General features: G+C 42.7%; 1 protein-coding gene across 2 annotated transcripts in view; it reads left to right on the plus strand.

Annotated features, from left to right (window-relative positions):
* The window catches only part of KDM3B (lysine demethylase 3B), a 60,757-nt gene that overhangs the window by 27,870 nt on the left and 15,060 nt on the right, over positions 1-17,827 (plus strand). For both annotated transcript variants that reach the window (XM_037061276.1, XM_037061285.1), the window contains 7 exons: positions 3,738-4,977; positions 5,820-6,021; positions 8,939-9,153; positions 9,862-10,014; positions 14,885-14,992; positions 16,164-16,291; positions 17,348-17,621. In XM_037061276.1, coding sequence (XP_036917171.1) covers positions 3,738-4,977; positions 5,820-6,021; positions 8,939-9,153; positions 9,862-10,014; positions 14,885-14,992; positions 16,164-16,291; positions 17,348-17,621 — 2,320 coding nt within the window. The remainder of the gene's footprint in view (positions 1-3,737; positions 4,978-5,819; positions 6,022-8,938; positions 9,154-9,861; positions 10,015-14,884; positions 14,993-16,163; positions 16,292-17,347; positions 17,622-17,827) is intronic.

Raw genomic sequence — 17,827 nt, forward strand, 5'->3', positions numbered from 1 at the left:
AAGATTTGGGTTCACTCTTGCACCCTGCTTTCTTGGTAACAAATCACAAGGCATCTCAAATGCCACGGGGAAGGAGTGTTTCTGAGATATGCTTAAATTGAACTCTGGATAGACCTTTACTGCTCATTGGGCAAATGTGTATATTTTAATAACTTTATTAGCTCTTAAAAGTCACCTGAACAATTAGGCTAATCAAAACTGATTATATAACTCAATTTAATGAGCTGTTAAGATAGATCTTTTAGTTACCCATTACCTGTTTAGTTCAAGTACTGGTTGATCCTCTACCAAGCCTATGAGAGGCGAGGTTCATGAATTACAGTGTTGGTGACAGTAGCACTATAATTAAGGCTGTACGAAAACTACTGTTACCAACTCATCTCTAGCTGTCCATTTTCTATGATATTTTCCCTTGAGGTTGGACCCCATGATTTGATATGGCTGAATTTTTTTTTCCTTAATCCTCACCTGAGGATATGTTTTTATTGATTTTAGAGAGAAAGGAAGGGGGAGAGAAACATTGATCGGTTGCTTCCATTACGCACTCCAACCAGGGCTTGAACCCGCAACCTAGATCTGCACTCTGACCAGGAATCAAACCCACAAACTTTTTGTTGTTCAGGATGACGCTCCAACTTACTGAGCCACCTAGCCAGGGCCTAACTTAATTTTTTTAAGCCTTACCTGGAAAATTTGATGGAATTTAATCACAGAATTATCCAGTTTTCTGTTTTCTTTAACTGATATGCATGTATTATTGCTGAAATGGAACTTTTGGTAAATACACAAATTGACATTAAGTTCACTCCCCAATGAAACTTGAAATAATATCAAAATCAGTTCTTAGAGTCTTCAGACAGACTCTTATTTCAATCACCAAAGTATGGTTTATGATGCTAGCCCTAGCTTTTTCAAGCTGGAATATGAAATACTACATTATTTTTAAAGTATGTGTAGGAAACTACCGTGTGCTAAGTACTATATGTATAAATAAAGAATCGAAATCCCTATTTGAAGGAGCTCACATCCTAAAATGGAATTATTTTAGCTATAACAATGCCAGATGAAACATGCCATATACATTTCATCTGATTTCTTCCTCTCCCTAGAAAATACAGTTTGTTAATCGCTAGCGTGCAGGGATGAGGAAGGAGGTGAAATGTCCAGGCAGAAGAGAAGATGGCCTGTAAATGCAAATTTCACTCTGTGCATGGTTTGTGCTCTAGTACTTGACCAGCATTCCCAAAGAGAACTAGGTGAGGGTCTCATGGATTTCCGGTGTGTGTCATCATAGTGCCCAAATTAATTCAGATAAACTGTGTCAGAGGCAGTGTGGATGAAAATGGGGGATTACAAAATAGACCAAATTTTAGGGGCTACAAGGAAAAGTTTCACTGAAGGCTATCATTCAGTGGAATGATACTCACTTTGCTACTCTTGGGAGTAGCAAATCTGAATAGATGAATTGTGGGCTCAAAGGGCATTTTCTAAACAGGTTGGAGAAATGTCTGTGACTACATCAGTAATTTTGCTGAGCTGTCAAGATAGATATTCACCTTGGGGGTAGAATTTAAAAATACAGGTACAAATATTTCCCTTATGATGTCAAATCTAAAATAGGGACAGAACCCCTACCTAGGAAACTCCTTTCCCTAAAAATTGAGTTGAAATCAGTTTGTCAACACTTTTGTATAAGAAAAGGATTTGGAATTTAATCATTTGAAGGAAAATGAAAGACCATCCAAATTGTTCTTCATTCATGTGTGTATTTATTTTTAAAGGGTAACTTTAGTAGTGAAACCTGAGCTACCCATGCTGGTTCCTTGCAGTCATGCAGGTGTCAAGGCTCCTGGCCAAATCCTGCTGATGAAGCAACTGCAAAGCCTCAGAGCTGTGTCTGTCTGTTCTCTTCTTTTTTACTGGAGGGGGTTTAAGTCAGTGGTAGTTGATTAGTGGGAAGGAAAAGAAAGCAGGATTATGAACTCTAAAATGCCCTGAAACTGTCTCTATAGCAAATGTCAACTGGAAGCAACCCAAGGTAGCCTGCCTTGTTCTCATGCCTCTGTGCCTTTGTCTTGAAACTCCGTCTTGTTTTTTTGTTATTTTTTTAACATAGCCCTTTCATATCTGGAAGTTATTTTTTTAAAGATTTTATTTATTTATTTTTAGACAGAGGGAAAGGACGGGAAAGGGGTGCATGAGGAACAAATGTGTAAGTTGCCCCTCATGCACCCCTACTGGGGACCTGGCCCACAACCCAGGCATGTGTCCTTCTGGGAATCGAACCAGCAACCCTTTGGTTTGCAGGTTGGTACTCAATCCCCTGAGCTACACCAGCAAGGGCTAAAACTTTTTTTTTTAATTGTGGTAAACTAACATAAAACTTACCATTTTAACCATTTAACATGTATAGTACTGTGGCATTTAATACTTCCACAGTGTTGTGTACCCATGGCCACTATCTAGTTTCAGAAATTTTCATCACTTCAGAAGGAAACATCATGTTCATTAAGCAGTCATGGAATAATTTATTTTTACTGTTTTATTATTTTTTAAGATTTTGTTTATTTATATTTAAATAAATAAAAAAGAGGGAGAGAAACATCAACGTGTGATTGGTTGCCTCTCACATGCCCCCAACTGGGGGCGTGGCCTGCAACCCAGAGATGTGCCCTGACAAGGAATCAAACGGCAGCCTTTCAGCTTGTACCCTTTCAGAGTGCAGGCTGGCACTCTATCCACTGAGCCACACCAGCCAGAGCTATTCTTTCTTTCCCTTCCTTCCTTCCTTCCTTCCTTCCTTCCTTCCTTCCTTCCTGTAAGTCAAATGCTAACATCTGGGTTTTATTGAATTAACAAGTATTACATAAGTACTTATACCTGCCTATAGATGTTCCTGTGTATGTGAACAGTTGTGTAACATATATGAAAGTGATCCCATCCTTCTTTATGCACATGCAGAAGTTAACATTTTTAAGGTAAAAAAGAAAGTATTTTTATTATTCCGTTTGTTATCCTGAATGCTATTGTTTGGTGGGCACATCAGTATCTATACCTTTCCTGGTTGGAGACTTGTTAGATCCTAATGGTGGCTCAAGTACTCAATAACCAGTGTGCCTTCTTTAATGTAGCATCTTTAGGTTTAACTTTAATTGAAACAAATAGTCAACTTTTAGGTTGACTTGGACCCATAAATAAATGCCCAAATTCTAAAAGAGTTCATTAATGTACAATGGGCTTGTTATGGGACTAAAGTCACCTTTGTAAGATGGGAAATTTATAATAGCTTATATAAATCAAAATTTTAACAATAGCCTCTAAGGGCATTGAGATAGATTAATATTACATGGTCACTTGGTATATTTTAAAGTAAAAGCTGATGTCTGCTCAGGAATCCTTTTCACCAGTTCCCTGGTGGAGTCATTATTTCCAAATAGGTACTTGGGAGCTTACACAGGCCCTAGTGGTGTGACAACCAATTGACTAACAACCAAGGAAGTGACAGGATGAATGACATCTTGCTATCTGTAGCTCTCACCTTGCTAAAGATGCCTGTGTGGTCTGTGACAGGTTTCTTCCTTGATGCTGATGAAATCTAGTTATAAGAGAAGTTTTAATGGAATTGTCAGAGAGAGAAATTATTTGACCCATGAGAAATGTTTGCCTAAGTCCACGAAAGCTATCATAAGATTGTTAAGAGAAACTAGCGTCACTAACTCAGGCTATTTTCTTTTCAGAATTCAAGAAATTCTATTCTGGCCTCTTCTGGATTTGGAGCGTCTCTTCCAAGTTTATCACAACCTTTGACTTTTGGAAGTGGAAGGAGCCAGTCCAATGGGGTTCTAGCCACAGAGAACAAACCTTTGGGCTTCTCTTTTGGCAGTAGCTCTGTACCAGAGTCTCAGAAAGACTCTGATCTCTCCAAAAACTTGTTTTTTCAATGCATGCCCCAAACTTTACCCACCAGTAACTACTTCACTACCGTTTCAGAGAGTTTGGCTGACGATTCCTCCAGTCGAGACTCATTCAAACAAAGCCTTGAGAGCCTATGTAAAGGCAGATCCACCCTTGGAGCAGACACTAAACCAGGCTCTAAGGCTGGCAGCTCTGTGGACCAGAAAGTGCCTACAGAGTCCATGCCCACCCTCACACCAGCCTTCCCACGGAGCCTCCTCAATGCCCGCACCCCCGAGAGTCACGAAAATCTATTTTTACAGCCCCCTAAACTGTCCCGGGAAGAGCCCTCTAACCCCTTCTTGGCATTTGTGGAGAAAGTTGAACATAGCCCTTTCAGCGGCTTTGCATCTCAGGCATCATCAGGTAGCTCTTCCTCTGCTACCACTGTCACCTCCAAGGCAGCACCCAGCTGGCCCGAGTCTCACTCCTCTTCAGATTCAGCATCTTTAGCAAAGAAGAAAACCCTCTTCATCACAACTGACTCCTCCAAACTGGTATCTGGTGTTCTGGGCTCAGCTCTTACCCCTGGGGGTCCAAGCCTCTCTGCCATGGGGAATGGCCGCTCCAGTTCACCCACCAGCAGCCTCACCCAGCCCATTGAGATGCCTACTCTCTCCTCCAGCCCCACAGAGGAGAGGCCAACTGTGGGGCCTGGGCAGCAGGACAATCCCCTCCTCAAAACCTTTACCAACGTGTTTGGCAGGCACCCAGGCAGCTTTCTGTCCTCCCCAGTAGATTTTTCACAGGAGAACAAAGCCCCTTTTGAAGCTGTGAAAAGGTTCTCGCTGGATGAGCGAAGCTTGGCTTGCAGACAGGACTCGGACTCCAGCACCAACAGTGACCTGTCAGATTTGAGCGACTCTGAGGAGCAGCTGCAGGCCAAGACGGGCCTGAAGGGGATTCCAGAGCACCTGATGGGGAAGCTGGGCCCCAGTGGGGAGCGCAGCGCTGAGCTGTTGCTGGGCAAAAGCAAAGGGAAGCAGGCCCCCAAGGGCCGGCCTCGGACGGCACCCCTGAAAGGTGATCCTGCTGGGGCTGTACCCGGGCTTGGCTCCGGCACTAACCTTGAATACCTGTTGTGCTTTTGGGCAGCAGAGGCCCTCCTCCCTTTGATGGAAAGTTCTATAATCTCATAGAGTTACATAGCCAAGAGGGCCTAACAGAGGCTCCTCATTAGACCTGTTGCAGAGCAGGATTGCATCTGAATCAGCACTCTAAGAGAGGTATCTGCTCCGTGTTATGTCCCACAGGGGAAGAGCCTCAGTCTTCCATGGTGGTCTGTTTAGGAACTCTTCCCTTGTGTCTTTCTCATCCTTTTCTGCTTCCTGTTGGCCCATCCTCTACTCACTGCTCACTATGCTTCTCTCTGGCACATATGTGACGTTTTAATGCCCTTTTCAAAAGCTATTAAATCCTATTGTGTGAGGTTATGGTCCAGAAGTGTGTAAGAGCTGATGGTAAAAAAAAAAAAGTCTGGTGGTAAAAGTAACTGTTGTCATTAGGAACTTGGCATCTTGTGGGAGCTTGATTCGAAGAGTCCTTGACTAGAACAGTCATATCCTGAGGGGCCAGGGACATGTGGGGCTACCTTTTACCTTCTTGGGTTTTCCTCACCCATGCCCAGAGTTGTTCACTCTAATGGGCCACTTCCTTCAAAATCTCCATGGTCCTTAGCTCCAAAGTGAAGTCTTTTTGCTCCTTCTGCTCCCTTCCTGTCAAGGATGGACCTGATGGGCACATGCCCAAGCAGTGCAGAGAGGTGACCCAGGTCAGAACAAGTATCTATCCTCCAAAGGATCATGTTATTGAATCTCATTTATACCTGTCACAACCAACCATTTCACCTTTCTCCCTTGCCACAGTTGGCCAGTCAGTCCTGAAAGATGTTAGCAAAGTGAAGAAGCTGAAGCAGTCCGGAGAGCCCTTCCTGCAGGATGGGTCCTGCATCAATGTAGCCCCTCACCTGCACAAGTGTCGCGAGTGCCGCCTGGAGCGGTATCGGAAGTTTAAGGAACAGGAGCAAGACGATTCCACTGTGGCCTGCCGCTTCTTTCACTTCCGGAGGTACCCAAACTTCTTTGTCTCCTTCCCAGTTTCCATTAATGATACATAACTCCCACTGTTTTTCTGAATCTGTAAGTATATCTCACCATCTTCCTCTTTGTTTTCCGTACCTCTCTGCTCTCAGTCTCTGCTGAGGCTCTGCCACAGTAGACACTTAGTTGTTTGGATTGTGAAATGACGTGTGGCTTTGTCCTTAAAGAACTGAAGCTGAATAGTCTCAGCTGTCAGCCCCTGACTTAAGCTGAGTTATTCCTAACTTGGGTTCCATTGGAACCCAGTGGTATAAGCGAGCTCCATTTTGGATTATGAGTCTGCCTGACCAATACTCCACTCTTCAGCACTAAAGTAACTGAGTCCCCTGGAAAGAAGGGGGAGTATGATTAGGAGGTAATGTGGCTCATCTTTGAAAAGAGAAAGCCTAGGAGTATCTTCTGCTTTTACCAAACAACAGCTGTTTAGTCACTTCTGCTCGAAAAACTTAGATGAGGAATTTCTTCTAAATGATCTTTCAAGGAACTTTAATTTTTAAAATGAAGGGAATCCAAATAGTTTAGCCACACAGTGTAGATTCACTTGTTCAGCAAATGTTTAGATTTTATTTATTTATTTATTTTTTAGAGAGGGAGAGAAACATCACTATGTGGTTGCCTCTCACACCCCCCTGACCAGGGACCTGGCCTGCAACCTGAGCATGTGCCCTAGACTGGGAATTGAACTGGCAACACTTTGGTTTGTAGGCCAGCACTCAATCCACTGAGCCACACCAGCCAGGGCTTGTTCGGCAAGTGTTTATTGAACACATCACGTGTGCTAGTCATTGTTCTGGACACTGAGGATTAAACAGTGCACAAAACCATAAAATTTTAGGCCTTGGGGAGGTTTGCATTGTAGTTAGGGAGGCAGAGAATATATAAGAAAAAAAGGTTAAATATATGATATGCCAGCTGATATTAACTATGAGAAAAATAAAGAAGGGAAAAGGGATTGAAATGTGGGAGGAAGCTAGAGAGGCTACAGTTTTAAATAAAATGATTTGAGAAAGTGAGATTTGAGCACTGACCTGAAGGAGGTGAGGGAGTGAGCCACACATGTTTCTGGGGGACAGGTATTCCAAGTAGAGGGTACAACAAGAGCAACTGTCTGGAGACTGGAGTGTGCCGGTGTGTTTATGCAGCCAGGGTGACTGAAATAGAGTGTGCCAGGGAGAAAAGGAGATGAAGTCAAAGAGTTAGTGAGGGGTTCCGATTTTAAAGGGCAACTCTAAGGGCTTTGGGTTTTATGTCGAAATAAGTCATTGGAGGTTTGGAACTGATGAATGTTTTAGAGGAACATTGTGATTACCTTTTTGAGACTAGATTATATTGAGGCAAAGGCAGAGAGAAAGGCTGTTGGAATCATCTAGGTGAGAAAAGGTGATTTAGAGCAGGGAGGTAGCAACAGAGGTGATGAGAAGTGGATGAATTAAGGATATATATTGAAGATAGAGTCCACATGATTTTCTGATGGGTTAGATGTGGAGTATGAAAGAAAGAAAGGCATCTGCAGCCTTTGACCTGAAAACTGGCAAAATGAACTATGCTCATGAGGAGATTTCTCAAGGAAAAGCAGGTTTGGAAAAGAAAATGGGGAGCTTTAATTTGGGCATGTTATAGTTGGGATGACAAATGGAGATGCTGAAAGGGCAGCTGGCTATACAACCCTGGAGGTGAGAGAAGAGGTCCAAACTGGAGATAAGACTTTGGATGTCACCAAGTATTTAAAACTATGTGTCTAACTGAGATCACTTAGGAATTTAGGTAGAGAAGAGAAGCAGTTTAAGAACTGAGTTCTAGAGCTCTCCAACATTTAGAGATGGGATAAGTGGGGATGGTAAAAGAGGCTGAGAAAGAATAGCCGTGAGGTATCCTGGAAGACAGCTGAAGAAAGTATTTCCAGGAAGGAATAATGAACTGTGGCAAATGCTGCTGATTGGGTCAGGAAAGACAAGGACTGGACGTGGCCATTGGACTTAAGGGGGGATGACTTTGTCAAAGGCGGTTTTGGTGCATTGGTGGGGGAAAGTGGGGTGGGAGTGGATTAAGAGACAATAAAAGGGAAAAGAACTAGAACTGGAAACAATCAATACAGACCAGTCTTTCAAGAAATCGCTGTAGTGAGCAAGTAAATGGAAGAGTGTGAGGTCAAGAGGACTTTTGGGATACAAATTGTTAGAGGATTTTTGAGATAGTAAAGTTCAAATACTGACAGTGATTCAGCAGAGGGGAAAATAGAAGATGCAGAAGAGACAATTTGTGAGAGAGCATAGGTGGAGAGAGTGGTCTTCGCTGGGACCTAGTTCATTCATAGTAGCAGAAGATGGGGTACATGGGCCCACATGCAGGAAGGTGTGGTGGTGGGCATTTGTGGGAGCTCTCTTTTGACTCTTTGTTCTTTCTCAGTGGAATACTTAGCAAGGTCCTCAAGGGAAATTAATCATAGAGGTTTGAAAAGAAAGATATCACCTAGACAGGCATCTAGGAGAGGAGGTGCACCAGGAAACTGTATTGTGACTGCCAGGCGATATTAAGGGCTCACCTGATACAGGTGGACATCAATTTAAAGTGTGATGACATGGCTTTGTGTTTTCCTCTGGTCAATTACTCATGGCATAGATGTGAGAACAAGTGAGTAGAGAAACTGATAAACATTTGGTGGGACAGCTTTTTAAAGAATCCAGACCTACTAAGTATTAGCAAACTTTCTGATTAGTGCAGAGAATGCATACTACATTGGTCAAATGTGATAAAAATTCGTAACTCAGACTGATTCAGGTTAAGTCTCATTTAGTTTCACTTAGGTACTAAGATTTTGGGTGTGTGTTACTTTGCACGGCTGCTGCTCTTTCCTATGTATTTGACTGTCCGCCTTCTTGCCTCAGGTTGATCTTCACTCGAAAGGGGGTGCTCCGTGTGGAGGGGTTCCTGAGTCCCCAGCAAAGTGACCCTGATGCCATGAACCTGTGGATTCCCTCTTCCTCCCTAGCAGAAGGGATAGACCTAGAAACCTCAAAATATATCCTGGCCAATGTCGGGGACCAGTTCTGTCAGCTTGTGATGTCCGAGAAGGAGGCCATGATGATGGTAGAGCCACACCGTAAGGCACCATTTTGCCCATCTTCCCCGCATTCCTAGTTGAAACCTTCGTTTTCTTTTGCTTAAGGGGAGGAGTAGAAGCAGTGGCAGATGGCATGTTCTGTGGATGAATTAAGAATTCTCTGTAGCAAACTATAGAGCTGAGGCCCTGAAGGTATCCAGCAGACCTCATTCTTTTATCCAAAACACCTTCCCATGCTTGCCTTTACATTTTTGTAGCACAGCCTCCATAACAAGCATTTTGATCTCTGCTTGGGTTTGGTTCACTCTGAGTATTTTCAGTTCGCTTTGAACCACCTTGTGTCAGTGAGTGATGCTCTATGGTCGTGCAGAGATGAAGTGCTACTGGGCGCCATCTTTCACACCTAGAACTCATGTTATTCAGGCACTTAGGATTCTTTTCATGTCTGTGAGACACTGGATTATATGTCTAGGCAAAGGTAAGTTGTTCTATGAAATTATTCCCTACTTTTCAAGAGAAGCATCCTCCTATTTCAAACTCCCCCAAATTGAAAATTTTACAGTATCTTAAGTAACAACCTGTGACACGTGTTCAGAAATATTAGAAATTCCATATATTTTGTTTCTCATGAATCTTTGAGCTTTATTGCTTGACAAAATGACTTGAGTAGGAATCAGTTGGTCTAGGTCTTTTGCTGCTGTTCAGGAGAGTCCATACCAACAATATTTCCCTTCCTCTTCCCACCAGAGAAAGTGGCATGGAAGCGAGCAGTGCGTGGGGTACGAGAGATGTGCGATGTATGTGAAACGACTCTCTTCAACATCCACTGGGTGTGTCGCAAATGTGGATTTGGGGTCTGCCTTGACTGTTACCGGCTCAGGAAAAGCCGTCCACGCAGTGGTAAGCAAGTACTGTCCTTTGCTGTTCAAAAGGTAACTTGTCAATGAAGGGATGGCACTCGGAAATTGGAGCAAGAGTGGGTTTGTGGGCCTTCATTAGCCTCTTAGCTTCATTCACGAAAATTGCTAATATTTTAGCATCATTGGGAAGGCTAAAATAAACCAAGAAGTGTTGTTGTTGATCTTCCCTTGTTTTGTTTTTAGTAACATCCTTACTGAGCTATAAGTTGTGTATTATAAAACTCACTCATTTAAAATATACAATTGAAAAGTTTTTAATGTATCTTCAGGGTTGTGCAGCTATCATTACTGTCTAATTACATTTCTATCATTTCATCACTCCCAAATGGTGAAATGACTTGTTGTCATTAGTAGTTACTTCCTACTCCTTGCCCTCAGCCCTTGGTAACCACTAATCTACTTACTGTCTCTCTAGACCTGCCTATTCTGTACATGTCATTCATAAAAATGGAATCATACAATATTTGCCTGTGTGTGATTGGCCGCCTTTCATTTAGCATACTGCTTCGAAGTTTCATCCGTGTCATAGCACATATCAGTAATTCATTCATTTGTGCTACCAAGTAATACTCCATTGTTTGGGCATACTGCCTTTGTTTATTCATTTATCAGTTCATGGCATTTGGGTTGTTTTCACTTTTGGCTCTTAGGAAGAGTGCCTCTATTATGAACATTTGTATAGAAATTGTCGCGTGAACCTATGTTTTTAATTCTTTTGTGTATATACCTAAGAGTATAATTGCTGGGTCATATGACAGTTATATTTTAACCCTTTTAGAAACTGCCAAACTGTACTCCAAAGAACTTGTACAATTTTATAATTCTACCAGCAATGTATGAGGGTTCCAACTTTTCAACCAACACTTGCTATTGTCTGTCTTTTTTATTATAGCCATCATAGTGGCTATGGGGTGGTATCTTGCTTCATAATTTTGATTTGCATTTCCCTGATAACTAATGATGTTGAGCATCTTTTCATGTGCTTGTTGGCCCTATGTTTATCTTCTTTGGAGAAATGTCTATGCAAATCATTTGCTTCCCTTTGTTCTTGCTTTATCTTACAAAGTGCCAGGAGTCTGCCTTGCTCTTTGACCTCTTCATTCTCCCATTTCAGAGATACAGTGTAACCATTGCAATGGTAGCCTAGGCTACTGGGATGTGAAACCCACTTCCATATCTTACTGCACCAGCTATGGTATCTCGGGGTAGTTAACCCTTCCAGGTCTCAGTTTCCTTATCTATAAAACGAAGATACTATGAGTACTTATACTTTACGCAGGTAAAGTGATGAGCACAGGGCCTGACACCCACTAGGTTCTGCATGTCAAGTAGCTGTTAGATATTCCACTCCTGCCCATGAATGATTAACTGCTGTAGGAATTGCCCTCCCACCATTAAAGCAAAAAACAAAGCAAAAAGAAAACACACAAGAAAATGAGACGAAAGATGGGAAACCATAGTTTCGGACATTGGGCAACAGGCAGTATGAGGCTGCAATCCCTGTGAGAAGGGAAGAAACAAAGTGAACTGTGCAGCTGCCCCAGTTCAAGTCTTGGAGGAGGTTTCCAGGCTGTAGCACAGAGAAAGGCAGCTGAAACTGCTTGGCAGTCTTGCTGAACTGAGAGAAACCAGCATCTGAGAAGAGGGAGGCAGAGTACTGAAGAAGTCACAGCTGCCTAGGGCGAGAACACCAGATAGCTGCAAAGAGATCACCTCCATTTTTTAGTTATAGAGCAGGGGTGTCAAACTCATTTTCACCGGGGGCCACATCAGCCTCGCAATTGCCTTCAAAGGGCTGAATGTAATTTTAGGACTGTATAAATGTAACTATTCCTTAACTAGGGGCAAGGAGCTCTTCACTGCTCCCAGGTAGAAACAAGGTGCCAGGCTGGATAAAACAAGGTGGGGGCTGGATTCAGCCCATAGGCCTTATGATTGCCACCTGTGCTATAGAGTGATCTACATATGCCTGAGATGAAACTCCTCAAGGCTTTCCAGAAAAGAACCTTTAGAAAGAAAGTGACTGAATAGTTTATAGAACTCACAATTTGTATTCCCACCAGCCAGAGCAGAGAGACACTGGGTAGAGTCCAAAAGGGTCACACCTTAGTAGTGGAGGAACTAGAAATATTAAGCAATGCTGATAGGAATGCAAATTGCTACCATCACTTGGAAAACAGTATGACTACTTCTTATAAATTTAAACATAAACTGAAGAAGACTTGGACTTCCGCCAAGATGGAGGCGTATGTGGAAACACTGTGCCTTCTCCCACAACCAAGTTTGAATACAACAAAGGTTTAGTAAACAAAGACGCAGCCAAAGAACAGAAAATTGAACTATACGGAAGTCCAACAATGAACCGTTCAACTGGGACCGGTAAGAGGGGCAGAGCCAGCAGCGGAGCAGGGTCCGGCAGGAAAGATCCCCCGACCCAGGCACACAGGCAGCTGGGGTAGCAACTTGGACCCAGTGAGGGTGCGGAGCAGGCTGACTTCGGTCACACATTTGCGCGCAGATAAACCAGCAGAGGAGTGAGCAGTGAGACAGACCACGCAAGCACCAGTGGCGAACCCAGTGAGTGCACAAGGCAGCAGGCTGACCGTGGTCACATATTCGTGCGCAGTGGGATGGATTGCGTGGCCCAGCGGTTGGAGGCGTCAGAGGGAACTGCCGTTGCTTTCCTTTGACCCCGCCCCCACATACAGCATCACAACCCAGGAACTGAGTTGCCCCACACTGGTGAACACCTAGGGCTCTGCTCCTCATACGTAACAGGCACAAACAATCCAAAACATGGCTCAAGAAGAACTCAAAGCCCCAGAGCCGATAACTCTAAGTGACCAAGAAATAGCGAACCTCTCTGATGCACAGTTCAAAATACTGGTGATCAGGATGCTCACAGAACTGGTTGATTATAGTCACAAATTAGAGGAATATATGAAGGCTAAACTGATTGAAATGAAGGGAAATGCACAGGAAACCAGTAGTGATGGAAAGGAAACTGGGACTCCTTCTGGAGTGGACCAGAAGGAAGAACGAAACATCCCACCAGAAAGGAATGAAGAAATGAGAATTCAAAAAAATGAGGAGAGGCTTAGGAACCTCCAGGACATCTTTAAACGTTCCAACATCCAAATTATAGGGGTACCAGAAGGGGAAGAGGAAGAGCAACAAGTGGAAAACTTATTTGAACAAATAATAAAGGAGAACTTCCCCAGTCCAGCAAAGGAAATAGACTTCCAGGAAATCCAGGAAGCTCAGAGAGTCCCAAAGAAGTTGGACCCAAGAAGGAACACACCAAGGCACATCAGAATTACATTAGCCAAGATTAAAATGAAGGAGAGAATCCTAGAAGCAGCAAGAGATAAAGGGACAGTCACCTACAAAGGACTTCCCATCAGACTGTCAGCTGATTTCTCAAAAGAGACCTTAGAGGCAAGAAGGGACTGGAAAGAAGTATTCCAAGTCATGAAAGGGAAGGACCTACAGCCAAGATTGCTCTGTCCAGCAAAGCTTTCATTTAGAATGGAAGGACAGATAAAGTGCTTCTCAGATAAGGTCAAATTCAAGGAGTTCATCATCACCAAGCCCTTATTATATGAAATGTTAAAGGGACTTATCTAAGAAAAAGAAGATGAAAAATATTGACAGTGAAAGGACAGCAAACTCACAGTTATTAACAACCACACCTAAAACAAAAGCAAACTAAGGGGACAGCTAGATCAGGAGTGGAACCATAGAAATGAAGAACACATGGAGGGTTAGCAACAGGGGAGTGGGAGGAGGAGAAGTGGGGAGAAGGTACAGAAAATAGCATAGACAGTAGGTAGAAAATAGATAGGGGGAGGGCAAGAATAGTAGGGGAAATATAGAATCTAAAGAACTTGAGACACATGGTCATAAACTAAAGGGGGGGAATGGTGGGAGACAGGGGTGTGCAGGGTGGAGGGGAATGAAGGAGGGGAATAGAACAACTGTAATGGTATAATCAATAAAATATATTTAAAAATAAAACATAAACTTAACATAAGACTCAGCATCCCACTTCTAAGTAGTTATAAAAGAAATTAAATCGGCCTGGCTGGTGTAGCTCAGTGGATTGAGCGCGGGCCTGCGAACCACAGGATCGCGGTTCGATTCCCAGTCAGGGCACATGCCTGGGTTGCAGGCCAGTTCCCAGCAGGGGACTCACAAGAAGCAACCATACATTGATATTTCTCTCCTTCTCTCCTTCCCTCCCTCTCTAAAGACAAATAAATAAAATCTTTAAAAAAAAAAAAGAAATCTTGTCCAAAGACTTGTACTTGAGTATTTGTAGCAGCTTTATTCCTAATAGCGAAAAATTGGAAACAATTTAAATGTCCACCAGCTGAACAAAATATGGTACATCCCTACCCTGGCATACCACTCAGCCATAAAAAGGGAATGGATTACTAGTACATGCTGCAATATGAATGAATCTCAAGATCGTGACACTAAATAAGAGAAACCCAACACAAATAACTACCTACTGTATGCATCCAGTTACATGAAATTCTAGTAAAAGTGTTAGAAAGTCAATTTGTAGTGCTCAGGGATTGAGATGGGGGTATTGATAGCAAAGAGTTCAAGGGAATTTTCGGCAGGGAGATGGAAATATTGTATATCATAATTGTGGTAGTATTTATACAATTGTCTCATTGAATTTATTGTGTCTAAATTGTATCTCAGTGAAGCAGATTTTTTTTAAAGTTAGCTGTTAATCTTCTTACGAGAATATTGGCCTTTAAGGTCTGAAACTCCTACTCACTGAGAGGGATATGCCTTGTAACCTCATAAAATAACTGAAGGCATTTTATTTGTTTCAGAGACAGAAGAGATGGGTGATGAAGAGGTTTTCTCCTGGTTGAAATGTGCAAAGGGGCAGTCCCATGAACCAGAGAATCTAATGCCCACACAGATCATCCCTGGCACAGGTAAGGAAGTTCCTTTTTTAGAATTGCTGAAGTAGCCCTGGCTAGTATAGCTCAGTGGATTGAGCATGGGCCTGCGAACCAAAGGATTGCGGTTTGATTCCCAGTCAGGGCACATGCCTGGGTTGCAGGCCAGTTCCCAGGAGGGGGTGCATGAGGGGCAACCATACATTGATATTTCTCTCCCTCTCTCCTTCCCTTCCCCGCTAAAGATAAATAAATAAAATCTTTAAAAATCAGAAAAGAATTGGTGAAAATAGTTTATTTCAGCCTGTTTTTTTAAGCCTCACCAGATTTCTCTGAGAAGTTGAATCATTAGATAGGTGTTAGGTTGTACACAACCCCTGTATATACTTTGCTTCACTTTCTAGTCAGAGAGCTTGGTTACTTTTCCAGGTACCATTTTACATCCCTGTGATAGGTAGGACCAGAAGAGAAAAGGCCAGTTCCCATGCTATCAGAGAGACCTTTGGTTTTAGGCTTGTAGAAGTCCAGCTGAAGCTAATCAAACCTCGTGAAGAAGGCAGTTTAATAGTAGCAATAAATGGTAATTTTCTGTCACAGTCCCATTTTATTTCATTGATTCCTCCAGACAGTCTGTTTCCAGCTTGCACATTTCTACTAACACACATGCATTAAAGATGGTGAATCTGCCCTGGCTGGTGTGGCTCAGTGGACTGAGCGCTAGCCTGCAAACTGAAAGGTCGTGGGTTGGATTCCCAATCAGGGCACATGCCAGGGTTGCAGGCCAGGTCCCCAGTGAGGGGCGCTCTAGAGGCAACCACACATTGATGTTTCTCTTTCTCCTTCTCTTCCCCTGTCTCTAAAAATAAATAGTTTAAAAAAAATCGAAGAATGTATCGCCTAAAGTTTTGCCCAGATGATACCTTGTTAATGTTTATTAGAGGAGGGAAGAGAATGTAGCTTAGTGGTTATGAGTTCACAGAACTTCAGGGTTAAAGTCTTAGTACTTCCATTGACCAGCAGTATGTACTTGAGTAAATGACCTAACTTCCGAGTCTCACTTTTATCATCAAATTGAGGGGAAAAACCGCTACCCCATTGAAATGTGGTAAGGATTGAGGGAAGTGAATTAAATAATGTCTTTAGCATAATACTTAGCACATATGGGCATTCTAATATTAATTGTTATTATTGTTGTCTTTCTTTCCAGCTCTTTATAATATTGGAGACATGGTACATGCTGCCCGGGGCAAGTGGGGAATTAAAGCAAACTGCCCTTGTATTAGTCGGCAAAACAAATCTGTGTTGAGACCTGCTGTCACCAATGGAATGTCACAGGTAAAGTGGTGTGTGTGGGAATAACTGAGTGAAACCTAAGTTCTCAGTATCAGGAACTTCATACCTCTGTGGTACCAGACTACATAGGGTTCCCGGGGAGTTAGGGGAAGGATAGGGAAGCATTTCTAGAAAGAATCTAAGGAGAGTTACTCAAGGGATTTTGATTCCCCCTGGCTGGTATAACCTTCTCTTGATTCATCTTTAAAACCAAGTCAGGCTTAGTTGATAAATAGCACAAAGATTTTTTGCATTTTGTCAAGATTTATATTGTACCTCAGGGTCCAGTGTAAGTGAAGAATATAGAAAAGGTTACTATGAATACAGTCTTCTCGTGTGTGGTTCCTGGCCTTGTCATGTGAGGCACAGAGGGTAGAAATACGAAGATTGACCTGCTGAGCTGTGATCATTCTATCCTGAAAGCAGTCCCAAGCCTCCAAAGAAAGTCAGTGGTTTTCCCATTGCTCTGTCAGAAATGGAGGTCGTTCCTGTTTGATCGTGACCATTTTGAACAAGAGGCTGTATTTTTTTTTAATACATGCATACACACACACCACTCACTGCTTACATTTGCGGGGATACAAGGGACCTCAAGATATATTTTTAAACAGAGTTGCCATATTAGAGCAAATCATGTGGGAAATTCAAAAATAGAATAATAAATATCTATTGAGTTTATGTGTGCCAGAAAATACACTAAGCTCTTTGCAAATATGATCCCATTTAATCTTCAGAACAGAATCTTGAGCTCTATGAGGTCAAGTTCTTATCACCAATTTGCCATTGCAGAATTGGAGCCTCTGACATGCTAACCAAAACCTTGTTTTACTTTCAAGTCTTGTTCACTCCTCTTTTCACAGAACTTAGCAGTTTCTGTCACAGTATAGGACTCCATCAATGTATGTTGAATAAATGAATGCATGAAGTTACTGTCTATGGGACAGTTTTAGATTGCTTTCCTAGACCTGTTTAGAGTCGACTAAGTAGACCTGTTTAGCCATTACTTTTGCTCCACAAGGACGGCATTCTAACCATGTTGGTTGGTGTTCTGTGCTTTAGCTTCCTAGCATAAACCCCAGTGCCTCTTCTGGAAGTGAAACCACCTTCTCAGGCGGAGGAGGAACTGCAGTGGTCACAACTCCAGAGCCCGATCCCAAAGCCGACAGCACCGACATCAGAGCAGATGAGCCTCCGAAAGCAGACAGTTTGGCATCAAACAGCAATAGTGAGCTAAAAGCCATCAGGCCCCCTTGCCCTGACACCGCCCCACCCTCCTCTGCCCTGCACTGGTTGGCGGATTTAGCAACTCAAAAAGCTAAAGAAGAAACAAAAGGTGAGATGAACAAAAGCTTCGACCCTGCCTGTGGGTGGAACACTTGAGTTATTTTGGGATTCTTCAGACTCCCACATTATCATCCACATTTATGAAACATGCCACTTGCTTTCTTTTCTCTGGCTGATCACATAAAAGGAAGGTATCTCTTTTGACTTCTTTCTAGAACTGGAATGTTTTTTAAAATGCACATACCTGGGCTCTAC

This window comes from Sturnira hondurensis, unplaced genomic scaffold, assembly GCF_014824575.4.
Source record: "Sturnira hondurensis isolate 20B ecotype Veracruz unplaced genomic scaffold, ASM1482457v3 Scaffold0001120, whole genome shotgun sequence".
NCBI lineage: Eukaryota > Metazoa > Chordata > Mammalia > Chiroptera > Phyllostomidae > Sturnira > Sturnira hondurensis.